The 26,954-nt window shown below is 39.7% G+C and overlaps 1 protein-coding gene across 1 annotated transcript in view; it reads left to right on the plus strand.

Moving 5' to 3' along the window:
* ALK (anaplastic lymphoma receptor tyrosine kinase) overlaps nucleotides 1–26,954 on the plus strand; it is a 219,971-nt gene that overhangs the window by 94,791 nt on the left and 98,226 nt on the right. The window contains exon 4 of the mRNA XM_010577848.1: nucleotides 20,435–20,562. Within this exon, the coding sequence (XP_010576150.1) occupies nucleotides 20,435–20,562 (128 nt within the window). The remainder of the gene's footprint in view (nucleotides 1–20,434; nucleotides 20,563–26,954) is intronic.

Below are 26,954 nucleotides of genomic sequence, written 5' to 3' on the forward strand. Positions count from 1 at the left end.
GAGAGACAGGATGGACCAGGGACAACTTAGGGAGTGATGCTTTTAGCAGCTGCACCTACCTCAGAGCTGTCTTGAGTAGCTTGTGGTGCCAGTAGGCTAATACCTCCTGCTGAGCCCATGCTCAGCACAGGGTGGTTCACCCCTCCGGACGCCTGCTTGCGTATAAAGTCCAACAGCCTGTTGTTTTGACTGCATGCGGTTGGGTACACAAAGGTGAAAGATTGCCCACCAGAGAGTGTGGAAGGTGGAACTTTTTTCCTAACCCAGCAGTACGCTCATACCCAGTGCCCGTTTGGTATGAGCCTTTGTAACTGGATGAAAAGCACCAAACAAATGCCATGAACGGGTATTCGGCAAGCTAGCAAATGATACTGAAGCTTTCCACATCATTTTTTTTGTTAAAGGAATAGTCAGTGATGTGAAGCCTGAATTTATGCTCAGGAAATTGCTTTTCATCTTACAGCATGGTTTCTTGAGCAGAGGTGGGCTCAAACAATATGTTGAAAATTATCTTTTCACAGAATTTTGATCAAAGTACAAATGTCCTTGCCTCAGGAAGCAGTTTGTTTTCCCCTGAGAAGCCATGCCGGCAAAATCAAAAGGCACAAAGTCTGCTTGCTGGCCAAAATTCATCCATGAATAAATTGCATCGCAAAGTTACCAACAACATAACATTTTCAAAGACTATGTCATGCCGTTGCTGTAAGAGAAATGATTTGTAAAACTCAGCATTGTATGGGGACTCTTGCCATAACAATATTATTAGAAACTATTATTGTTTATAATGCAATAGAGTATGGACATCTAATAATATTTGTTCTGATTTAGCGGAATCCAGACCTGAACCAAGTTTTGCCAGTTTTGTTGTTTGCCTGTTTTGGAAGTTTCATGTACGTTTTTCTGTGAAATTACGTTAAGGCCTTTTGTAAGAACATACCTATATTTAGTCATCTGTTGTTTAGAATAGCAAAAAAAATTGTAATGACTAGCACATGTTTGAATCCTGAAGGATCCAAAGGAACTATCCAAATAATCCTAAATGCCCACTGATGTCTCATTTTACTTACTTTAATTTTGCTTGTTTGCTACAAAGCTGAGATTCAAGGCTTCTTTTTTACTCTTTAATACAAATTTTTGGAACCCAGAAATCCTCACATGCCAGGAGCCTCCGAATAGGTGTAAGTCATTGTTTGTGACACATAGTTTTTCTTTTCTCTTAGAATTTCCCTTTTACTGAAAATACCTCTTTCTCATTCTGGTATGGAGTGACACAGTTCTAAGTAGAGAAGCTCTGGTGAAAGATGCTTCTGACTGTTTACTAGTTCTTTGTTTGTATCCCAGCATTATTTTCATGTGTTTTCACATGTTTTGGAAGATGGGAATTTCTTCTCCCATCCAGACTCTCTCTGTAAAGGGACATCTGTGCTGCCAGAAGAGTTTCAGGTCAATTTTCCTTTGTCATCCTGTGAAAAGAAGGATGCATCTGCAGCTGAGACTTTTAATGTGTTTGGTTGAAAGAGTAAATCCTGTTGGTAATGGTGACTTCATCTCTAATTCCACACAGACTGTAAGGTTGAGTAATACTGTTGAAGTCCTTTCCCCAGTAATTGGCCAGTGGAATCCCTAGTGGGTTAGTAGTGGGCTTGTTTTAAAGGAAAACTTTTCAGATGTGTGTTAAGTTTGGCTGCTGGCAATTTTTGCTCAGTGTTTCAAGTTGTAGTGTCTAGCACAGGCTGGACCCAGCTGCTGTGCATTGTCAGCTTGCACACACTTTCTTAGCAGGCTTAGCTGAAAGAGCATCTAAAAGTGCTGGTTTGGCCACCTGTTGCTTTCATACATTATTCCCACAGAAACCCACCTCTGCGGAATATAAATGATTCAGCTCTAGCTCTATGCAAGTGAAGAGAGATAAAGGAAATGTGCATAAGAAAAACAACTTAGGAGAAAACTCTGTTAGAGCACTCCAAAGGCCCCATCAAGAAATGTCCTTTGGATCAGGGTTAAGGGTAGGTAAATATTCACATAAGAAAGAAGAATTTAGATAGGAATCTGAACCTTTATGGGAAACTTGCACCAATACATGCCGAGTTTGGCATTACCCCACTTGTGGTGGTTGGTACAATAGCGCATAGCTGGTGGTAATCCTAGATCTGGTCAGAAGCAGAGCCGTGCCCATTTTCATTATTCCTCAGGCGCAACTCTAAAGACTGCAGGCACTTAGTATGCTTCTGGCGTTTTTTAGCTGTTTTTAATGCATTAAGTGGAACTAGCCTCTTTGAAGACTAAGTGTTACATTTATTCAGATATGCCTTCCTGCAATGCCAGTATGTTTCAACCATAAACTACAGGAATAAATTTTAGTGGCAAGAAAAGGATTTAGTCTTCACAGTCTGCACAGACTCCCAGCATGATTTTCAAGAGAATCTCGCCCTGAAATGGGGAAGGAATAGCTAGGGTAAGAATAGGAATCTTCATCTTTTGTACTTCATCAGACATCACATAAATATGAATACAGTGTCCTTGTCTATTGCAGTTAGGTCTGTGTGTGTCACTTGTTCCTATGTCTAGAAATTTTCCTTCTCTGTGTGCCTAACCTGACTTTTTTTACTGTCACCTCAGCTGCCCTGGTCCTGTACCTACCTTTCTGTTGATACCTTGACTTCATTGCTGGTACATAATCCACATATTGTTATTACCTTTTCTTCAGGATAAAATTTAGAAATGAGGGGTTATTGAACTCAAGTGAATTTCATAGTTCTTTTGCATAAAAATAGGTTTGGTGTGGTTTTGGGTTGTTTTTTTTTTCCATATTTAGCAGGTGTTTTTCAGTAGAATTTAGAGACACAGCTGAAACAGGAAACAGTAGTCCAACATCCAACTCCAGTTTGTCCTCAGAGGGTGAAAACCTGTATCAGGGTTGGTAATCTAGAGACCTGACATTTTAAAAAAAAAAAAAAAAAGAGAAAAAGAAATAAAAAAGGAGGGGAGGGGAGAAGGCTTTGACCCTGTTGAACTCTTTGAATCTGAAAAGCTGCTAGAAGCAAACAGCTTTTGATCACCATCAGCTTTTGGCTGAGTTGAAACATATGACTTAAAGTTAGGAACATAAGACTGGGAACAATCACTAGGATTACAAGAGCTGGGGCATTAGTTTGTGCCTTTCTAGTCTCTCCACTGTAATGGAATTTTTTTTTCCTCTCTTCAAATGAACTGAAGTTTACTAGTCTCACCCATTTCTACACAGATTGCTTATTTCAGGAGGTTATGTCCTGTCTTTAATCTGCTGTCTTCACCTCGTCCCCATTCTTTTTTCTTTTCCTTTCTCGTGGGTCCCCATCTCCGTCCCCTCATTTCCTAGAAAATGATGATGTTGAAATTCACTATTAAAACTCCTGTTGGTATAGTATTTTTTTCCTCAGGCATTTTTAGATAGGATTTCTGATTCATACCTTTAAGTTTCAGTTACATGCTCTTTCTGATATTAACAGATATTTCTGTGAAGGCTCTAAGTACAGGATTATTCATAAAGAGTATCTCAGGAAAAGAACAACAACTGAGGTCTCTCTGGACTGTAATTTGTGCAGCTCGGTGTTCTACCCTAGAAAGATCACTCTACTTTTTTTCAGTAGCTTTCTTCCTGAAGTGTTTCATGGATTGCCTGGTGGCCTTTAGAGAATGCTAAATAGCGCACAGTGTTTCTTTGCTCTTGACTCATGGCTGTACCCTGACATCCTAAGGGCTGAAGGAAAGGGAAGACAATACAAGGCTAAGGCAGAAGTTTAAATAGAGAAATAGTCAGTCCATGCTGGCCTTCAAATATTTAAATACACTGTTTTTCTTGCACTAGGCTATTGTTTTCATCCAGAAGTGTTCAAAGAACACCTGTTTTCCCATCTCATGTGGTCCACAAACTACAGCCACAGTGACAACCACTGTGGTCACAGTCTTGGCTGCTGTCGTGGTTTAAGCCCAGCCAGCAAGTAAGCACCATGTAGCCACTCACTCACTCCCCCTGCTACCCAGTGGGATGAGGAGGAGAATCAGGAAAAAAAATAAAACTCCTGTGTGGAGATAAGAATGATTTAATGACTAAAGCAAAATAAAATGTAATATTAACAGTAATAATAAAAATATAATAATAATAATGATGATGAAAAGGAATATAATAAAATAACTTAAAAAAAAGAAATGAAGAAAAAAAAAGTAATGCACAGTGCCGTTGCTCACCACCCACTGACCGATGCCCAAGCAGCAATCCACCCCTCCCAGCCAACTCCCCCCAGTTTATATACTGTGCATGACGTTCTATGGTATGGAATATCCCTTTGCCTAGTTCGAGTCAGCTGTCCTGGCCATGCTCCCTCCCAGCTTCTTATGCACCTGGCAGAGCGTGGGAAGCTGAAAAATCCTTAACTTAGGATAAGCACTCCTTAGCAACAACTAAAACATCGGCGTGTTATCAACATTATTCTCACACTAAATGCAAAACACGCTGTACCAGCTACTAAGAAGAAAATCAACTCTATCCCAGCCGAAACCAGGACAGTTGCCTCTGGGGCATCGTGTCTGAGGGAGGTAGTGCTGTTGCATGTATTTTGGCCATCTTGCTTGTATGCATGTGCTAGTCTGTACTCTGCCTGATTCATTGTTTGCCAGTGCTATGGTTCTCCAACTCCCCCTCCATCTTTCTCTCTGGCTCCTGCCCTTTGACTCACTTGCCAACAGATGAACTTTCTGGCGTGGATATGATCTGTCCATGTTCTCCAGTGCCCTGTTTACAAAGATGTGTATATATTTTTGAATGTTGCCCTTTGCTAACACAAAGTAACAAGAAGAAATAACCTTTTCTCCTTTCTTCCTTCCCCCTCTGTTCATAGGGAATAGTGACTGGAGAAAAAAAGTACAAGGTAAACCAAGCACAGAGCAGAATGTCTAATAGAGTCTGAAGGGTTTCCCTCCGGGGAGCAGGCGCTTGAGACTTGCTAACTTTTGCACATTTAACAGGAAAATGGTTCTTTCAATCTGAAATTAATTTCAAAGGGGAACAAGGTTTGAAACATTTGACAGAAGCTTCATTAATAACTCTTGATGCTTTTCTAGCTCTTTGCATTTTCAAGGCCTACGTCAACAGAAGCAAAGCACAGGTTACTTCAATAAGCTGATAATAATAGGCTTTTTCTTATTCATGTATCCTGTTTCAGTGCAAGTAGGTACATCCAACTGAAGCTCTGAGTCTATAGCTGAAAAAGAAAAATTGAAGAAGTGGCTATGATTGCGCCTCCAGTACTGGGAGCACCAGTAATTCAGCATGCTTTGTTAAAGAAGACAGCAGTGAAGACAGATCTTTAGCCAGTGGAGCATCTTCTACCTGTGCAGGATCACAGAATGGTTGAGGTTGAAGGGCAACTCTGGAAATCAACTAGTCCAGCCTCCCTGCTCAAAGCAGAGCCAAAGCAGGGTATTTGTACATATTGATAAGATGCTCCTTGAGCCTTCTCTTTTCCAGGCTAAGCAATCCCAACTCTCTTAGCTTCTCCTTGTATATGTCAGATGCCTCAGTCCATACTGTCATTATCTAAGCTATTCATCTAATGTCTACTTGTCAAAGTATCTGGAAGCTATTCCTCCTTGTGTGGCTGTAGGGTTGAGAAATCTTTCTTCTACGGCAGAATTCATGACTGAGTTAACTGAAGTGGGATGTTTATGGAGACAGAGTTCAGGGCTTCTAGCAGAAAAGGGCCTGCCTCATCCATCCATGCTATGAGTGTTGCTGCTCAGACAGGTTGCCACATCCACTGCTTTGACCTCAGGCTGCGGTTTCTGTGAGCCTTTAGCAGAGTCTTGTGGTGGACTCCTGTGTGTTGCACCTCTGCTTCCCCACTTTCGTAATAAGTGGACATCACGAATCTTTATTTAATAGTATGTTGAGGACTTCAGAGTGCCTTTCCCTGGCACCTCACGTTCAAGCTCAGGGGATTACATTAGGCTATAGTGCTCTGTTAAAATGCTGACAGGTCTCATTCCAGAAGTAACTACTTTATGGTGGTGTATCAGTATGGTCAGAGGAATAAAACTGACTTTTTGTTTAGTTAGAGTTTAGTAGAATTGAATTTAGTTTGTTTGTCCACTCAATTGTGGTTGAAAAGGAATTCCCTCAGGGGAAGAATCTCTGTGTGTGCTTTTGAGCCAATTCCATTATTTTCTGTATAATCATTGTTGTCTGAGAACTTAGATGTCTGACTAACAGAAGTTATAAGGCAAGTTCTTGAATTTACATGGTTCACATCAGCAAGCATGTAATGTAATACACAGATTCACCATTTCTCTTGTTGCAGTGGAGTGATGATTTACATGGGACATTACCTGCTTGGAAATGAACTTTTTGCATCCACTAAGTGCTTCAGGATACAAACTTGGCCCTGTGAAAGTAGGAGGGGAGAGGAGAAGGTGCCTAAATCTTTTTGATTCATGAAGTAGAAATTGCAAAACATACAAACAGCAGGATGGGAATGCTGGAGTTGCTTGTACTTGGCATACACTGAAAGGGGTTTGTTCACATTTGCAAAGCAAAAACAAAAATCTGGAAGGCTGAAACAGAAAATGACCAACTGCAACCAAAGCGTTTGCTGCCTATTTGCTCTGAATGTGCAATTGGCCTTGGTCTTTTAATTATAATCCATAGAGATGGCTCTGTTCCCTAAACACCCTTGGGCTTCCAGGAGCACTGAGTGCTTAGGGCTTGGGCTGCTAATGCTATAATTGAAACAGCTGCTCTGCTCTCTAAGTACTTTATTCATTCACCTTTGAAAATGTTGATGGATCTGTGGCATGTTCTGGGCCTTTTCTGTAGATGTGAATCTCAAACACAGCCACTTGCTAGATAGAACTAATGAAGACAATTTGCTATGGCTTTTAGTGTGTTGTCTCAGTTTTTAAAAGGACAAGAAGGAGGGAGAGGATGAGGGGAAGGCTGCTCTTAGGCCATAATGCTCTTTGGACTAAATTCACTTTACCTACAAGACCAGACATCCTAATTCTCTATTATTCTCAATGACTTAAACTACAAGTGAATGTAAAATACTACTAGGCCAAAAGGTCACTATTTAAGGTCATTATTTTTACATTCTGCACTGATTTTTAAATTAGCGCATACAGAGAAGAGCCTCTTAGAATTGTGCTGCAAATGAGCAGAGCATTGGGAGGGGTCCACACTAATTCATGAAGGCCCCAGGCCAGTGGTTGCTCTGCAGCCCCCATTTCTCTCTTGCCTTGGGTCTGCAGTGAAAGGGCTAAATTGCTGTTGCAGTCCTTGTTAAAGCCTAGGAACTTCAGATAGTCAACAGAAGCTCAAGTATACCAATAGCCTTTCTTGATATACCTTCCTTTACCCATTGTCTTTCCTTATTCTTGTATTCAGCCCATTTCTGAATCACTGTCCAGAAAAGAATAGTTTGTCATTGTGTCAGAGGAATGCATTTAATCAGCAGAAAGTCACCCTAGTGTGGGCTAATGGCAAAGCCGGGATGCAGCTGACAGTGGCTAACATGGATGTATTCAGTAGGGCTGTGGCGGAGATGGAGTTACTGACTAAAACGCAATCACTTGACTGCTCTGATAGAGCTTTAGCATAATGATGTCTTCCTTCTGGCCCATTGCTCAGCTCAGCATATCCTACAGACTCAGGCAGCTTTCACCTCCTTGTGACTAGAGTTCGGTATATCTTGAGGCAGTTTACCCATGCAAAAAGGGTTGTGCAGGACAATCTGAACTCTTAATTACCCAGGAGCTGGTTCACCCAAGAACAAGCTGAAACAGCATAAAATCTTTGAGCTAGGCAAAGGCAAGGGCTGCTGTGGTCCGTAGGCTGGTTTTTATTCAACAGTATTGATTGTTCTTGGCAGATATGGAGCCTGAGAGCTTTGTTATGTTTGTTAGGGAAAATTAGAGGTCATTGTGAGACTTTGAGAGTCAATAAATCTAAATTTTGATGAAAAAGGCAAAATCCTACTCTGAAGCAAGTACTCAGCCCATGTGGGAAAGCAGTGAGGGAGGAAAGAAAGGGCTGGAAATTTTACTCTGTCTTTGCTGTCAGCCTGCAGCACTCAGATTATGGTTGTATTCTGTTCAGGAGAGGAGGAACAGCAAGGAAACAGTCCTAGAAAATAGTACATTGGAAAATCCTCTTGATGTGACATGAAACAGCTGATTAATGTCAGGAAATGCAGTCTTGGTGTTACTACCCAGTTTATGCTGCCTGTAGGTGAGCTGACAATATGTACCCCTATACGGATACTTTGCAATACCTGCAGCCTTTGCTGTCTGAAGTGCTCAAAGGTTATTGCAGGTTCATGCAGAAAAACTCATCCTTGTTCAGAGTTTGACTTATATATTCAAAATAGGCTTTAAGTCAGACCCTAGGAATGGTGACTGGATTAATTTGGCCTTTTTCACTGAGCAGGGTATTGTTAACTTCAGCAAGCCTTACAATATTCTCAGGCACCAAGTATACCTTTTTATACCTAAGTTCACAGCAATGTCACAATGTTTCTAAAGTCACCCTGGAATATCATCGCAGGGACCTTTTGTCACATTTCTGCCTTGTGAGGGAATCGTGGAATGGTTTGCTTTCCAGTCTTTGCCTAATACAGGTGAGGTTGCAAATGAGACTTGCTCTTTGAGGCCAGGCTCATGTTTCTGAGCTCTCCAGGATGCTGCAGTGCATGGTCTCCTTCCCAGAATGGTGTCTAAAGGCAAGAGCTATCCCAGCAAATTTTACTGAATTGCAATTACTGATGTAATTTAGAAAAAAAAAAAAAGGGACCACTTGAATTTGAAAAACAATTTAATGTGATACTGAGACGAACAGCATTGGCAGGACTGCTGTGTTTTGGGAATGCGTGAAAAGGTCTAGGTATTTTCTTTTATCAGTAAACACTAAAGATGGTCATTGTGTTTTTGTGCTGTTTTAAAATCACTGTTCAAAAACACCTTCAATTTCATTGGCAATATTAACCCAAGGAATTGAGCTTCTTGGTTTAGGTACCTTTTTATTTGACTGTGAGGAGCCAGTAAATTATACTAGAACATCTTGTGGAGTCTGTCTTCTATGCATGTTCCTTGTCAAGGCTTTTCTTATTTATGCTCAAAGGAAGTGTGTATGCCAAATGTTGAGACTAACAGGCAAATGTATGCTGAGCTAAATGAAACATCTCTGTGCTCCAAGTTCTGGGGAGTTGAGATCCAGACAGTGGCTTAAACTTGTATTTCCAGGCAGTGGCAGATGTGGTCATCTACTCTTGGCTTCCCTTCTGGATGTTCAGCATGGCCTGCTGCGATTCCCTTTCTCAGAAATATCCAATAGTAAATGAGGGAGATTGGATCAGTGGGACAGAAACAGGCTCAGCATATGCGGCAAGAGTTAGACTTTACTGTAGGCAGCGTTTCTTCTATTTGGACCTACACAGCAGATGTAATTCTCATATATATTCCAAATGGGGTAAGATAGCAAGGACATTGTTATCAACTATGATAGCATTACTGTGACTGCTGCTACGTTGAAAGCTGTGCAAACTTCACTTTCATGGCATTTCTCCCTCTTTAAAGTTGACATTTCAGTTGTTAAGTGGTACAGTCTGTCTGACTCCTGATGTGCCATTTGTTCTGATGGCTACATAGATGCTGGCCTCCCAAGTTCCATTTCTTTGAATACACTGAGGAGGTGATTGTTGTAGTCATGGTCTTTTTTTTTAATGTCTTTCTCCACTCAAAGTTGAGTCATACAATTCAAAGGCCCCCTTCCCCAGTAGGGTGACTATTAAAATACCCGCTACATAAGCAATAATGGACACAACCTTTCTGCATTCCAACCCTCATCTTTCCCCATTCAGATCCTTCCTAATGAGTCATTTCTTTTAAAAGTCTGTTTGAAGGAGGCAAATTAAATTGGAAGAGGAAGTTGTTCATCAGGAAATACATCTTTCGTCTTCACCCCTGCAATTTCCTTTCATGCTACCCCTCATGTTGCTTATGTATAGACATCTTCTGTATTGTACAGTTTTATGGGAGGCATTTCACTTCTATTTTGCACCATGTTTTATTTTTATTTACTTATTTATTTGGCACCACATATGGCACACCCTACGCCTGATGCAAACATATGCCTACCTCTGTGTTGCAGCCAAACAGTGTGAATAGCTGAAGTTATGGGGAAAGTGGCATTTGCTGAGGATTATCTGCCAGCCTTTTCGGCTTCTGGCAATCTTTGAAATCCAGTCAGGCTATTTTTTTCTAACCAGACAGCTTTTTATGGGGTTTGACCTGATGAATGGGTTTTAGGAGCCTCTTGCAGGAGGCTAGGGACTGTCTTGTAGTGGGTGGGAATGCCTGGAGTAGACATTCTGTAAATCCTTCCGAACCTTATGATCCAAACAGTCCTTCATCTAGTCCTTAATCTTTCTCTGGATATATTGATACCTTATTTTGAAGTCTAGGCTATTAAAGCTGGTAGATAATTGCGACATATCCCTAAAGGATACAGAGTTAAGCACAGCTGTTCTCTTAAGTAAAATCTACCCTCTCATCCACTCTTTCAGCCTTTGAACCTGAAATCTTTCATGGCTTTTATTCCACCATATAGATGCTGAGCAGACACAATATTCATACTTCCCTTTAGCTGTGTCATGAAAAAGCCATTGCTGAGTGCTGAGGTAAAAATCACAGTTTAATTGGTCTCCCAGACACAGCTATTGAGAACTCAGTTATTTCAGAATATGTTGCCACTACGCTTCTCTTTGAAAAGACATCCTGTCTTTCTGAATCCTTGACTGTACTTGACTGTAATTAAGATTAGATTATTTTTTACTTTCAATATTTAAATAAAAATGAAAACTACTCTTTGGCACACCTAAGCAGTGCTGTACATTGGGTTGAAAGGATGGAATTTCCTTCTGATCCTCAAAGACAATTAAGTTACTCCCTGAAGCATGAAATTTAATTACCCTCATCAGAAGCAGCATGATGCAGTGGATTAGGACATAGGAATAAGAATTAGAAATTTTTATCTCTCATCCTAGTTCTGCTATCTAGTTATTGACTAAATGAGTCATATAACCTTCCTGTGCCTCCTTTTCACCCACCTGAAAAATGAGGTGTTTGATTTCTTTGCTAAGGGTCTGTGAGGTCTGTATTAGCATCTAAAGATGTAATGGTTTGTATGAATGTTAAGTGTTCCTGGGATTGCCTTGGCTTATATGCTGCCAGCAGTTATTGCAATTTGATTTCGTACAGTGAAATCTCATTTTTTGGCAGTGTTAGTTTCATTAAAGGAAGTGTAATCAAGCTCACACGCAAATAGGGAGAGGACTACAAGAGGAGGTGACACTAAAGAGCCATTGTGTATCAGAAAAGTATGCCGAGCTGTTGTTCTTTTCACATCGGTTTTGATGCTACATCTCAGATACAATTACTAATTGTAGCATCCCAGGAGTGCCTCCAACTGTGTACTTCTCGAGGTGGAAGAAAGTTCCACCATGCATGATATAATTGGGGAATGGAAAGGAAAGTTCAGTGCTAGATGAACATACTCCTCTGGGCAAGTTGTTTAGCTCTACTGTATTTGCAATTGCAGTAGTCACTTACTGGAGTGATTAGTCATGTCATGTCAGTGGGGAGCTCCCACAGAAAAGTCAGATATTTATTGGATATGATGAAGTGGCTAGTTAAAATAATCTGTTCTGTCATTTAAAACAACCAACAATGCTTTCTAATGTCTCAGCCCCACTTGGCCAACAGAGCTTTTCTGTAGATGAGTTTCTTAGCATGCCTGCCTGTAGCATTAAGTTTACATTTCAGAATGGTCAGTAATAAAAATCATCCTATAAGTATTTGAGTTACTCTTTCCACAGGCATTTTAAAAAGGAAAACTGAACTAATAATAACCCTATCATTTAGTAGGTTAGGTTCCAGTGCACAGGTGCCAGATTACTCTGTTGGAAAGACATTTGCCCTCTACCATACAGCATAATTTAATTGTCTGTCTTTGAATCCCTCTGTAGTTCCTGTGCTCTTTCTTCCAGGGCCTCTGTCTGTATTAAATGCCATTAAAAGATTCTAATTTGTAATCACAAGAATTAGATTTAATTGCAAGGCTACAGTTCTTCAGTTGCTTACCTGATTCAATTCTTTACAGCACTCAAAATGTATGCCTTCAAATTTTCAAAGCAAGGAATTTACTTTAACCAGGTTAGTAAAGCAAAATCTTTGTAACAGTGATTTTTCTGAGACACGCTCAGGAAAGAGATACAAAACAAATTAATATTTTTAACTCTATGGAAGTTAACAGGAAAATATATTTTTCTGTAGGTTTTATCTTCTGCCATTTTAATAAATTTTCCTGTGTAAAGTAGTTGTGTTGTGGTCTTGTAGCATGCTCTAAATATAGGAGATTTTGTTACCAATGAAACTCCAGTGGCTTAATTGCAAACTTTCATTGCTGTTCAAGAATAAGTATAATATAAAAATATCCTTTATGGCTACTTGTGTCTCACTGAAACCTAAAGCAATTTCTGCCATGTTGTGATATCTCCCTGGTTGTACAATTCTCAGGAGAGCAGCTGTACAAAAGAGCCCAGCATTGCAGTCCTAAAAGGAGGGTAGAGTTAGCTTCCTTCCCAGTACAGGTGAGGCAATATCATTGCAGTCTGGAGGCAAAATCTTGTTGGTTTCCTGTTCTAGGCAACATAATTACACACTGTGTCTGACTCAGCGGTCAAACCTAGCAGAATTATGCAGCATTTTCTTGGGGGAGGGAGGGAGTGGGGTTATTAGTTTTATCTTAAAAGCATTAAAAGAGTAAAAGGAAAGAAAATCATTACAATTATTTAATCTTTTTTATGGCAAAACTTTTGTGAAACCATCTTCTAAAGGCATTTTGAGGGAAGGGCAGGGAAGCATTCTTGGAACCAGTCACAGGATGTTAAAGGTCTGATCCAGTGACACTAATAAAGGTCTTAACTGTATTTAACCTATCACTAACAGTTACATCTTGCTTATGCAAAAGGCCATAGAAAAGGGTAGAAAGACAACTGGCATTAAATCAATAGAGGAAAATGTATACCTTTTTTCTTTCTCTTATTAAGTAGAATGATCTGTGAGCTGAAGAGTTTGTGCTGCACACTTTCTGCATTGCACATCAGGAATTATCTCCTTTAATGTTAAATAATCTCTTGCATTAGTATACAGTAACTTTATTTGTTGCTATTTTAGAAAGTAGATCCTTTTCAAGACTATATCATCATGCATCAAATTCAGGCCCTGATGTCTTTTAAGTAATTTTAAGATAAGTAGACTGAAATTAATTTAAAATTAATAATTAAAAGTAATTACAAGACAGTGTATTGTATTGTTTGATCTAATGAGAAAAGAGTTCATGCACCCTCCTATGGGTCATTTTATTTTTTTCTCCTTCTGTCTCTTAGAATTGTATTGGCATCTTCCTGAAAACATTTTTTAATTTTCTGTTTGCTGCAGCCTGAAAAGGTCTAGTCTGGTTCTTCCTTTGTGCAGTGCCCATTTAATTGCCGAAGCAAAAGAAAGTCTGGAGCAGTATGGAGGCAAGATTAAAACCTGTTATAAACTCCTCTATAATTATGGAATGGCATGCAGGATAGAGAAATTTATGTTCTTTCACCAATTCATCTAGTAAAGGGGGAAAATTCTCTTTTGGACTCCTACTGATAATTTTTAATTCTGCCCTTAACAAGTTTCATTCTCAAAAATCACCTAATTTTTTCAGTACCTTTATCATGCCGCAGGTGGGTTTTGATGTGAAATACTCTGATGCAGCTGCTGTTATTGCTATTTAATTTTGTAATTCCCAAAAGTTCACTGAACCTTTTACCAAAGAGGTAAAACTAAGTCCTTGCCGAGACACATTGCATTTTCCTCCCAGGCATACCATGATAAGTGTTAGTAACAATAGGAGCATTGTAGATGAGAGAGCCTGGACCTGGAGAAATAAAATCACACTGTAACTCAACTTAGGTATGAGGAGTCTGTTAAATTCCACAATTTTTTTCTGTGGAGAGTGGAGATGAGAGAGCAAAACACAGCTTGAATTCAGAGAGCTTTTTTCTTAAGGAGAAGGGATAGTTCAAAGTTCTTGTCTTCCTTCAACCTCCTATTAATAGCTCCTGGGAGCACACAAGCTGAATCGTGACCCAGGAGGGGCCATGCAGCTCTTCGTTTCCCACACCACAGTTCAAGTGCCTTTAGCCTCCATTTACTATATATATAATAAGGCAATAGGATTTAAGGGTCGGTTCTTTGGTTTTTGCTAATTGTTTCCATATTCTTCTTGTACGTTGAAGACTTCTGCTTTCAAATTGGCCTCTAAAAGTGAGAAAGCAGTGGCTTGATCAGAGCCATGCTGGAATAGTGTTCTGGGTGAAACTTAACTTACGGCTAGAGGCTGGTGCAAACCGACAGTGCACTGTACTGAAGACAATAGGTGGCAACACAGGTGTCAGGCTAGCTGATGACACGGAGGTTAATTCTACCTTCCAGATGTAGATGGATGTCTGGGGATTGGTCACAAAGATGGTTGCTATATGTGGGATGTCAAGACCGAAGTCCCAAAGCTTGCTGGAATCAAGCATTTTGAAACCCCTCTTTAGCAGGATGAAAGAGCACCCAGTGAGTATGTGTGTGTTAATTGGATTCAAAATCATTTATCCACGAAGACAGGCAAATGCAGGATTCAAGTGTTCTGGCTCGAGATTTTACTTGAGAGTTCTAGCACTTTTTCCTTTTTTTTTTTTTTTTTCAATTCACCTCTAAGAGAGCATCCTGACTTGTACTTGCAATTAATCACTGCTGGCACTACCCAGAGGAGCATGCAAAATGGCATCTAAAGCATTAGTGTATTGATTGGAATTAATCAGGAATGTGTTCCTCCTGAAGCTACATGCTGTGTGAACAACTGAAGAGTGTCTAAATTATAAGTATCTCTTAGAAATTAAGTTTCCATGAAATCTGGTTTATGGCTTCTGAAACTGGGTAACTACATGTGAAATAGAAGTGTGGGAGCAAAAGCTGGTACCTGGCAAACTTGAGTCATGGATGGGAGGTTTAAGAAAGGTTAGCTTACAGAGAAGTACTTTGTCTTGTTTGGGATCTAACATCTAACCCTTGCACGGCTGTGAGTCCCAAGGTGGTTTCTAGCATACCTTCACGTTAAGGAGCGTGAATGAGTATACAGAAGGTCATTTGAAAATTCAGCCCTTGTACTATGTTCAGGTTCTGTCAGCAGCATTTTCTGTTTTGGAGAGAAGCAATACAGCCTCGTCAGAGAAACTCTGGGTGTTGCCCAGGCTTTCTTTAAGCAACAAATTCTCTCTAGATAATATATCCTGGTCTGAACTTGTCTGAACTCTGAAAATATTTGGATCTAGGATTTTGACCTACTCTGTCACTGAAGACCACAGTGTTATTAGTTTCTGTCTAAATCTCTATATATTGCAGATTCTAGATAACTGAGCCAACTTCTTTCTTACTCTAACTTCAGTGAAGGTCCTGTTGGGTGGATCTGGCCTGCTGTGTCGAGACACTGAGCAGTGCCTAAACAATACAATATTGTGTTGCTTTACAGCATAAAGAATTAAACTAAGATGTTAAACTATGGTCTTTCTTATTGCTTGAGGCAGTATCTAGAGACATCATCATGGTTATTATGGCCAATGTTATGGTAAAAATAGGTTTTGATGTTGAAGGCTGTGCGGAGATGATAGCTATGTGCACCATAACAGATGCCCTTGTCCTTGCAGTTGTCAGCTTACTGGTCTGATTCATCACTCAGTAGAGTGCTTGGAGGTTATGCAGAGGATAACAGGAGCAATCTGTTATCTGCTGTAATTTGCTGTTGGGACCCAAGTTTCACAGAATTGCAGAATGGTTGAGGTTGGAAGGAACCTCTGAGATTGACCAGTCCAACTTCCCTCCTTGATGTAGGGTGAGCTAGAGCAGGTTACCCAGAGCCATATCCAGTCAGGTTTTGAATATCTCCAAGGACAAAGACTCTGTAAGATTTCTGGGCAACTTGTTCTAGTGTTCAGTCACCCTTAGAAGTAAGCAAGTTTTCTCTTGTGTTTAAATGGAATTTCTTGTCTTTCAATCCAAGCAAATGTGCCTTGTGCTTGCCTGTTGTCCTTTTGTTGGATACCACTGTCTGAGTCTGTCTTCTCTCCATCTTCCCATACCATATAAACATTTGTAAGATCCTTCCTGAACCTTCTCTTCTCCAAGCTAAACAATCCCACTTTTCTCAGCCTCTTCTTGTATGTTGGATGCTCTAGTCCCTTAATCAGCTCTGCGGCTGTTTGCTGGACTCACTTCAGTAAGTTCATGTCTTCCTTGTGCTGGAAAGTCCAGCACTGGACCCAGCACTCCAGATGTGTCGCTTCAGTGCTGAATAGAGGGGAAGAATCACCCCTTTGATCTGCTGTTCCCAGTGCAGCCCAGGAAGCTATTGGCCTTCCTTGTCATTGAGGACACGTTGCTAGCTTATGTTGAACATTTTGTCCACCAGGACCCACAAGTCATCTTCTGCAAAGCCTGTGGTGGTGCATGGGGTTGTTCCTCCCCAGAGGCAGCACTTTGCATTTCCATTTGTTGAACTTCTTGAGGTTCCTGTTGGCCTGTCAAGGCCCCTCTCTGGCAGCCCAACCATCCTTTGCATCAACCACTCCTCCCAGTTTGGCTGGAAACTTGCTGATGGTGCAGCCTGTCCCATTATCCAGGTCATTAATGAAGGTAGAAAACACTACTGGCCCAGGGGTATACCACTAGTGACTGGCCTCCAGCTGGACTTTGTACCACTGATGATAACCCCCTAAGCCTGACAGTTCAGCCAGTTTTCAGTCCACCTCACTGTCCACTTACATAGTCTGTACTTCCATCAGTTTGTCAGTGAAGATGGGATGGGAGACAGCATTGAAAACCTTACTAAAGGTAAGCAACATCCTCTGCTTCCCTCATCCACCAAGCCAATCATCTCAGCATAGAAAGCTAATCAGGTTGGTTAAGCATGATTTCAGCACGAAGAGGTTCCACATGTGAAATTTCCCTGTCTATCTCAAAAGATGACCGAAGTAGCTTTTCTGTTACCTTGCTAAAATGCTTTCTAAAATTAGATTTGTAACATATAGGCCACTAATAGAAATTTAATAAAGCTACTACTAATTAACATCTAATGCATATCAGTTATGCTGAAGTAAATCTTGCTGCTGCCAGGCAGCCTGTAGTACAGGATCTGCAAATGAGTATGGGTCTGTTAAATACAAGGTGTTGTATGGAAAGGTCTAGAGATCAGAATCCCTGTTCTGCTATAGAATGACAGCAGAATCGAGTCCCATCCAAATTTGCCTGCAGGTCTCTCTACTGACCCAGTAGCTATTTTTAGTGTCTCTGATAAATCCACCAGTTAGTGTCATCTTTAGCTCATTTATTTTCGTGTCTCTGAAGAAGGAGGCTGATACTTGGGATTTCTTTTCACATGAATCTTCTTTGAATCTCAGACAACCTATTGTAGGAGTTTGTACCACAAAATATGAATATATTTTGTAATGAATCTGGACTTGAGTGAGTCTGCCTTTTCCAGTCTTGCACTGCAGTGATATAAAATACCTGCTTGGCAACAGCTCTGGGAGTTAATAAAGTTTCTGTGGTAAACTATGAGAGGTCTGAGAATTTCAAACTAAAGTTATTGCACCAGTAACTCAGAAAAGCAATTCCTAAAACTTCTGGCACATTTATCCAGAGGCTTAGCAGTAGTACAGAAAGGGAAATCATTGTTGAGAGCCACTGCGTACTTGGAATTAAAATCCATCAGTCTTCTGAAGCTGAGGAGAACGATTTTCATGACATACAGATGCTTCTGTATTTCATAACCCAAATTAAATCTAGGGTGGTTTTTTACTCTATTTGTAGGGAAATTCGTATCCTCTAATCCCTATAATATACCTAACTTGAGATGACATCAAAAAAATTATGCACACAGAAGCTAGGCATTTAAAATATTCTCAATGCTTTTATTTTATTTAATTTCAGTAAAAGCAGATTTATCTATTGGGGGGTGGGGGTAGAAAAGGAATGAGGATGCCAACATCCCCTTTTCAAGCAGGAACCTCGAGCACAGAAGTCAGAAAATGAGGTGTGGAAATGAAAGTAACTGTAAACAAAAGGTGAAACTTAGTCTAGTTTCAATCTTCTTGCTGGAAAAGGAGGGAGGAAGAAACCTAGTAAATCATTAAAAAGCAGCGTTTGCTCTTCTGAGTTGCAATTTGAACTGCGTTAGTTGTCGGCAGGGTCTTTATGCAGCCCTTGCTTAGGACTTTTCTTTAGGTCCTTAACGTACCTTTTGGCAGCTTCCTTGCCTGCTGGGATTTTTGTCCAGTTCAGCGGAGCATAATGACACCATTGTGTCCCTGATGAGATAAACAGTGTGTCTGCCTCTGGAGCAAAGAAAAGGCTCCTAGCTGGTAGCAGTACAGGGTCTGCAATCTGGGATTGATCCATGCTTGTAGCAGGCACAAGTGATGGCTGGTTGGTGCAAATGTCATACACATATGTTATATTTCCTTTTAGAAGTATGTCTTAACTTGATAACATCCAAATTTTGGTGTACTTCAGCGAAAGAAGTTCTTGTTATGGATGCCAGATAAACTGTGTAGTTTCTTTTGTTCAGAACATCGGTTCCAGTGGGTTCCCTTCCCCAAGAAAAATGTGTTCTTGTGCACAGCCTATGTACAAGCACAAACCCATACACTGGGGGGCGATGGGGGTACTTGATGAGGAAACATTTTTGTAAGAACAATGAAAAATCTGTTTTCCCTGACCCGTTATGTCAACTAGAAATAGTTACAGTCTTCCTCAAAAATGCTTAATATTGGTGTTTGAAAGCAACTTAAGGAAACACAATAAGTTTTTATTCTCGTCTCCTAAAAATTGCAGCTGGAGCTGTAAAGAAGATTTCCTAATAGGCTTTATTAGACCCCTGTTGTCGTGTTTGGCTCCAGCTGACCAGTTACAGTATGCTACAAAGAGATCTTTTTTCCCTTGCTGTTGCATTTTTTCCTGTAACAGAAATGTGAAAAAGTGGATTAGTAGTGATTGAGTGGCTTTACAGAATCTCTCATCTCTGATCATGTTTATGGTTAGCGAGCAGGCACTGAATAAACTGGGGTGAAATAGGTGATGGGCTCTGTATTGCTGCTGAAGCAATACACAGCTCTTGGGAAGCAGCCCTTCGCAAATGTTGTCAATAAGTGGTTTTACTGGCAGCCTGTGCCCAAGGATAAAAGGTGAAATGGGCCAGAGCATGTTACCATGCAAATATTTTATTCCTTAAAGTTTTCCTTGCAGATCAGAATTCCAGTATATTGGGGAAGAGACAGATACTTACATTTTTACTGCCTACCTTTAGACATGTCTCACTGGACACCACACATTTGAAAGTTAAATCAGAGGGTGACATGTAAGAGCTGAGGGTCTAGGAGTAGTTCTTGTGCTGCCTGGCAAGGTGTTTCAGGTGGAGCAGAAGACCCAGCTGATCAGAGGGGAGAAGGTAGATATTAAAGACAGCCAGGCCTTTATGTCTTCGAGCATCTCAGAGAGTAAATGAAGCTCATACAGGCTTTTTTCTCTCATTTACTCTTGGCAACAAGCAGACTAAGTTGAAACACTCTTGGAGCGTGGATGTTAGTCTCCAGGGCTGCTAATCCAGTTCCTTAGTTCTTTGATTTACTTGGTGGGACTTTTTGTTTGTTTATTTGGGAGATGGGGCGAGGAGGAAATGTGAGGAGGAGAAATGGCATGTTTTAGTTGTAGTGCTTCATGCACGTGTAGACGTTCCAGCTAGCCGCATTTAGAAGCAAAGCGTTACCTCAACCAGCAACGCTGTGCTGGGAATTACAGCTATTGTGCAAACCCTGGAGACTGGCTTATTGCCTGAGTGACTAAGAGACTTAGCCGGTGAGAAGCAGGAGGAGTGATATTCAGAGGGGGTGTGCATGTGCACTACAGCTTTCACAGCTTGCTTTGCAAAGAAAGTTAGGCTTCTTTCAAACAGCAGGCAGGCATCTGTGAGAAATCTGGGAGCACAGAAGTGTGACAGAAGAGAACAATAAGCTACTATTTAGCTGGGTTTTCCGCATCTTAGCTGGGTGGAAATCTTGGTGCTTAGAAGCTTGCTTTTGCAAAATCCATGAGAGGGAAAGGCCCTGACCATGGGGCACCGTGAGGAGAGTGAGGGCTGGAGTAGGAGGCACAGTATGACTAGCCACACATGGAGCTGCTGCTTTGGGGGATTTGGTCCTTGTAAAGTAGCCTTTCTTACCACTCTTCTCCTTTGTTCTCTCCTCTCGCTGTATGATGGGACCAGATGGGTGTTGCTTCAAAGGAGAGTTGGACATCTAGAGAAACCATTTCGGATCTCACTGGAGTATGTTGCTAATGGGAACAAGAGCGTAGCGGCTGTGGATTCCTTTGCGATGAAGAACTGCAGTACAGGTAACAGAGTATTTTATTGCTTCTAGCTCATAGTCTTTTGATGCCTTTTTAGAGAGGAGCATGATTTGGGACTGTTACAGAACCTTCACAGAATGAAAGCTTCTTGTCAAATGAATCATTTAAATAAAAAAAATAGGGTCCTTTCCAGGGAAGAATTTTTTTAATGTTGCCTTAAAAGTTTTTAACTTCTTGAAGTAGACAAGTTTGGGGTTTTTTTTTCCCTTTGGAAAGAATTTCTAGGAAAATTTCATTTTGGGAGAACCAAAGCAGTATTCATCCTGGCTTGCCAGATGCCTATCCTGACAGCTTCACTTTCTGAAGCAAAAAGTAGAACAGATGAGTGGTTCCTAGACAGATAGCTTGCAAGCCATCTTCTTAATGTTCCTGGTAACAAATTTCAGGGTTGTTTTTTTAAACAACTGTGGAAAACTTGATTCTAATAAAAATATGGGTTTTGGCAATGTTCCAAAGCAGTTATTGCTGAGTAACCCCTAATAGCTCAGTGCAGTGCATGGAATTTTAATAACGGGCAACCTTAATGGGGGTTACTTTTTTAAATACAAGCTCTGTTATCAATTCAAGTATGTAAATTTAGTGCTCCATGCCAGAAGCAGCTGCATTTTACTTCTACCACCTTTATGGAGCTTGTGAATCATACTGAAATCTTTAGTTGGCATGTCAGTGAAGAATATTGTTACTTATAGCACTTAACACATTACCTTTTGTCCATTTTATTTATTTGGAGTACTGCTAAGTTGAGCTGCATGTCCTTCTTTTCAGCCTGTCTGGAACAGGGAAATCTGCTGGAGGATATACATTGTTTTGGTTATTTGCATTGCTCTCAGCAAAGGCCAATTGTATTAAGGGGTTTATTGCACTGTCCGTACATAAAGGTGATCTCTAAGCTCCAACAAGGAACAGCCTGACATTGTGCTGAAAGTGCAAGGCATGTTCAGACAGAAAGCACCTGTTCTGCCGCTGATGTACTGAATGCATCTTGGTATCTCTCTAAGGCTGAAAAGACAGTATTTCAGCTCCCCAAAACAAAAGTGAACTGGACAGAAGTCATTCGGATCCACAGTGCTTTGGGAATTCATTGCAACAAATTTTATGACAGACAATGGGAGATATTCAGCTCCCATGAAGGTACATGAATTCTCTTGGGAGTGCTTGAAGGAGAGCTCTAGGTGACAGTCAGCTGAGTGAAAAGATAATGTTGGCTGAGTGAGCTCATACCAATACTGGGCACTGTTCTGCAGATGACAGATGTCAGCTGCTGAGGCTATTAAGATATATTGTGAGCAAAAGAAGGAACAAATCTTCCATTTTGTCTACAGATTTGTAGCAACTGGCTACTCCCCTGCTCTGCTTACAGGGCACGGTGTATGAATAATACCACCAGGGAATAAAACCACTTGTTCTTTTTTCAGTTGGTTGAAACTGCTAAGCTCTATGCACACAGCTGAAGATGTGGTACTGTGTCCTTTTACAAGAAGGAAGGTGATGATGAGCAGCTGAGAGTGGCACCTTAGGCTTGGAGAAAATAGGGAAAGCAATAAGAAAAGATTAATCTAAATCTAATTCTTCTGCAGCTGTTAGAAGCCTTTGGGCAGCTTAGCTACTTGGATACTTTAATGTCACTGAAGCACCTAAAACCTGGGTGAATTTGGGAAAGAAACATCTGAAAAACAGTAACAAGCCTTCGGCCTAATTTTTCTAAGCCTTTTGAAGGCCATATACATAATTTAAAAGTAAATTAAGGTGCATAGACAATCTTAGGAAATTAGGCTACCATTTCCGTAGGTGGGTGCAGGTTTGGATCTAAATTAGATGCCAAAAGGGGCTTGAAGAAAGTGGAAGTTTGAGGTTGGGATTTGCTTTTAAGCATTGGGAAATCCATTTTTTTAGTTTCTTTAATCATGGAAAAGATGGGATTTTTACTGCATTTGAACTGAACAAATAACAGCCTATTTGGGATTGAATGGGGAATTAAAAAAAATAAATTCAGATACTGATAAAATTCTCATTTTTTAAAAAAAAATCTAAATTTAAAAATTCTAGATTCATATCCCATGTAGCTAAAAATTGTTGAGTGGAAGCACAACTCTATCATTGCAATGTCTTAATTGTGCTCCACCTTTCCCTATTTTCATTCAACAGTGCAGCAGATTGGAAAATCAAAGTGATTTGTCACTTGAAATATCTTCACATTTCCCAATTCCCATCATATAATCAGTCTTGATTGGCTTGGCTTGATAGAAAAAAGGAAAGCCCTTACAGATTGAGGGGTTTCATTTGGTTTTGGGTTGGGGGGTGTGTGTGTGGTTTGGTTGGGTTTTTTTTAAATGCTCAGGATTGGCCAAAACTGTATTTGGTGCATCTCTTATCATTGCTGTAGTTCATCACCACTGTTCTTCTGTACTCCATCCTCTGGCTTTAATTCTTCAAGGGCTTTTTAGCACTTGACATGTGCTAAGTGCTTTTTTTTTTTTTTCACAGAAAGTTTTCCTGAACCATAGGATTAAATTCCAGTCAGAAAGCCCCTACAGTCAATAGAAAGGCTGCTTGGATTTCTATAGGTTTTGGATCAGGACAGTTAAAAGGTAGCATTGCTCATCATCCTACAGCCAATTGACTTTCAATTGCTGTCTTAAATGTGAAGCAGATTGTGTTTGTCAGTGTGTAAAACCTAAACTATTGATTGTCTAATTTTCTATCTTACAACTTACTATTTAAATAAGTGCAGTATCCAAAGCAAAAAAACCCTACAAATTGCATAGAAGTAATATATTAATTTAATAATGTCATTTAAGAATTTGTTCCTTCTACAAGTAAAGTAATTGGTATGGTGGCATTTTATAGTTGATGGTAATTTCTAGTAATAAAAATAGAGTTCATTTCCTAAGTAATGTATTGACTTATTAATGATATTTAATGGGTTTCTTACTGATTTTTTATTGCAGTTGTAAATTAATTAATTTGCTAACTTATTTCCAAAAGTCTTAATTAAAGTACTTAATAGTAAGCACAAGTAAATGATAAGACATTGTTTTACTTAGCAGTGTTCGATTTACCAATTCTAAGTAACTTTTTAAGTAAGGGGCATGGAGATCAAATGCTTTTAAAATGTGTTAAAGGTTTAATGATGCTCCGAGGCTGTTAAAAGCAGTTATTTCAGACAGTCAGCCTGTCCAAGAGGAAGCACTTAGCTTTCAAGTTTTCAAGCTCAGTAAGCAACATAAAAAACATTTATTTTGGAGAAGGGAGAGACTGTGTGTTGTTGATTAAGTTAATGCTTCTGTCCACTCAGCAATAACTTTTTTCAGTAGATACTGAAAGTACACAGAAATACACTCATTACCTTCAGAACTGGTAAGTAGTTAGTTCTGTAATGATCTCATGGTTATAATACCTATGCAGATTTCTGAAAGTCGAAGTTAAGGCTGTACTAAAAGCAAAATCTTTGATCCAAAGCAGAGCATCTCTCAAGAAAGGAAAAATTTTGAAGACCTGAAGGTGCTTTTACTGGAAAAAGAGGTAGTGAGGGAAGAGTAAGAATATGGATTTGCAAGATGTATGAAGAAATATGAGCAACTGCCAGATAGTATTTTTCATGATTCTGTTTGATAAATAGTCTAGCAACAGATTTATGAATCAACTGCAGGAAATCAATAAGGGCTTTCTCCAAACAGGATTACTTATGTATCTGAATCATTACCAAAATGATGGTTTTGTGTATTCAGACAAAACCTGAATATGTATCATCTCAGTTTTCCCACGTATGCTCACTTTCTGCAGTTTGTCTTATAAATTAATTTGCTGACAGGATGTTGTGGTTAACTGAACTTAATGAAATACCAGTGAGCCCCTTTTCAAAATGAGTTCTTGATGCTTCCTACTGGAAAATTGCCTGGAAAAGTTAACCTCTTCCAAACCAAGAACTGAAATAGTATCAGTGTGTCTGATAGAATCGTAGAACAGCCCAGGTTGGAAGGGACCTCAAAAGATCATCTGGTCCAACCTTTCATGGAAAAGGGAGCCTAGGTGAGATTATCTAGCACCCTGACCAGCTGCATCTTGAAAACCTCCAGTGATGGGGACTCCACCATGTCCCTGGGGAGGTTGTTCCAGTGATTGTTATCACTGTAAAGAATTTAAACAGGGGTTTCTAATTGAAGTCCCACATGACACACTTACAGCTAATTTAGATGTTAATAATTAATTCATAAAAAATTTTGTATAACTTTTAAGTAAGTTTCACTTGAGCAAAATTGTAAGATGTTTACAGAATATTTATGAAGAAACTAACTTAATTGTGTCAATTTTTTTTTTATTAATTATTTGCTTAGTTGTAATTATGGGACAGTGGAGAGAAGACATGTACTTTCAGTGTAATCAGCCATGTCATCTTACGTGGTCTGGAGATCCATCACTGTCCAGAAATTCAGGGCAACAGGTGAACAGAATAATAAGCACAGTCAGTATTGTGCCATTGTTATAAAACTGAAAAACAGACATGATTTAAAAAAAAAAAAAAAAAGAGTAGTCTTAAATTTCAGAAGTATTTGTCTCTATTTGAGGTTTAGGACCAGGATTTACCATAATACTTGTCCTATCCAGGTCATTTTTGTGTAAATGAAGCTGGAGAATTTCCTTTGGCATTAATGCCATGGTTAAGGAGCTTACCAAGCCAGAGGATAGATCCAGAGTTAATTGAAGTCAATGGGAATTATTCAGTATGTTTGGATTAAGTTCTGAGTATCCTTCATTTAAAAAAAAATAATAAAATTAGGCAGATCGGCTGCATTTTCCTTGGAGTGGCCTGTGCTATTTATACAGTTCCACTGAGCTGGTTTTCCCGTGGATCTAATTTCACTAAGTAGGCATTTGGAGAAGCCTTACTATTTTAAGAATATTTGCCTCCAAATGCTTTGGCAACCACCTTCCTCCCCATTCACGTCTGCTCCCCTCCTGAGGTATGACTGATTATTCTGACTTCAGGTTGTGTGCCAAAAACCATCTCTAACCTGCTAGTGTTTTAATCCTGTAGGCATCTTGTGTTGGAGAAAAAACTGTTTTACAGATGAGTGTGGTGGCTGTAGTGAAGTTAAGTCATTTTAAGGTAATTCCAAAGTGAAAATTATTTCACTTGTGGTTTGTGCCCATTTAAGAAAAATAAATTTAATGCACTTGTTATGGGGCTTATCTTTGTTTTCATTTTTCATTTTTATCTTTTTAAAATTAAGTTACAGTAATGCTAGGAATAAAAAATTAAGCAAATTTAGTCTTAATATTGTTGCTAGAAAAGGCACAGTAACTCAGTTAGTGGTAGAGTGGCTTCTTACAGTAATGAATTAGTGATTATGCATTTCAGTTGCTGACTGTGAACACCTACTTCTTGTGGAGCCAAATTTAGACAGTGATGGTTATGTTAAATAACCTATTTAGAACATTAGTGTACTCACCAAAGCGGGGGGTGGGGGAATGAACCTGAATATCTAGAGCATTTGGTTTTCATAGGTTTATCATGCCAGTATGTTGGTGAATGGGACCTAGTGTTCTGTTGTTCTATTTGGTAATCAACTGATGGTTGTTTTTTTGAGATATGAGGAGGGATGTATAAAGAAATGGTTTAGATGGTGTAATAATGCTCATAAACCTGGTTTTTAAAATTGATGTATTCATACAGAAGGTGGAAAGGCTGGAATCTGTCACAGCAGGACTGAATGTGGGTATTTCTTAGACAAAGTTACTGTCTCACAAGAGTAGGCAGGCTCATCTACTGTAATTCAAAAAAGGTTAGGTGATTTGGGTTAAGAAACAGAATTGAGAAATCTCGGCCTTTAAAATCCAAAGCTTTAATAATCACGACAAGGGCCTGCTCGTAAGAGGTACTGGAAACTGCTTGAGAGACACTGGAGATCCCTCAGTTCTCCTGCAAATGTTGGCAGTTGTGGGTCTTAAGTACTTTTTAACACCTTGAAGAATTGGCCAATACATTATCTTTTTAATGCTGTATATGATTTTTATCCTGACCTTCTCCCTTAATTAAGGCTTATTTCAACAGGGGAGCCATTGATTCAGTGAAAGAAAATGAACTCTGTAATCTGCTTTCCCCAAATTGAACTTATTTTTATTACTATTAATTGCTGCCACTTAGTTCTTGTGATGTTTTAACTGCTTGGATTTATTGAAACAATCATAGGATTCACTATTATCACTTGAGAAATGGGGAGGACAATGATGATTTATGGATGACCGAATGATTTTAAACCAGTATTACTCCAGATTCAAAGATTTATGCAAGCTGATTCCATTGTGTAAGTAGATGGTAGTCTATCTCTCCCTTTTTCTCTCCATAATAAAGCTGTACATTTTCAAAAGACTGCTAC

Source organism: Haliaeetus leucocephalus, unplaced genomic scaffold, assembly GCF_000737465.1.
Source record: "Haliaeetus leucocephalus isolate CR32 unplaced genomic scaffold, Haliaeetus_leucocephalus-4.0 Scaffold577, whole genome shotgun sequence".
NCBI classification, from domain to species: Eukaryota; Metazoa; Chordata; class Aves; order Accipitriformes; family Accipitridae; genus Haliaeetus; species Haliaeetus leucocephalus.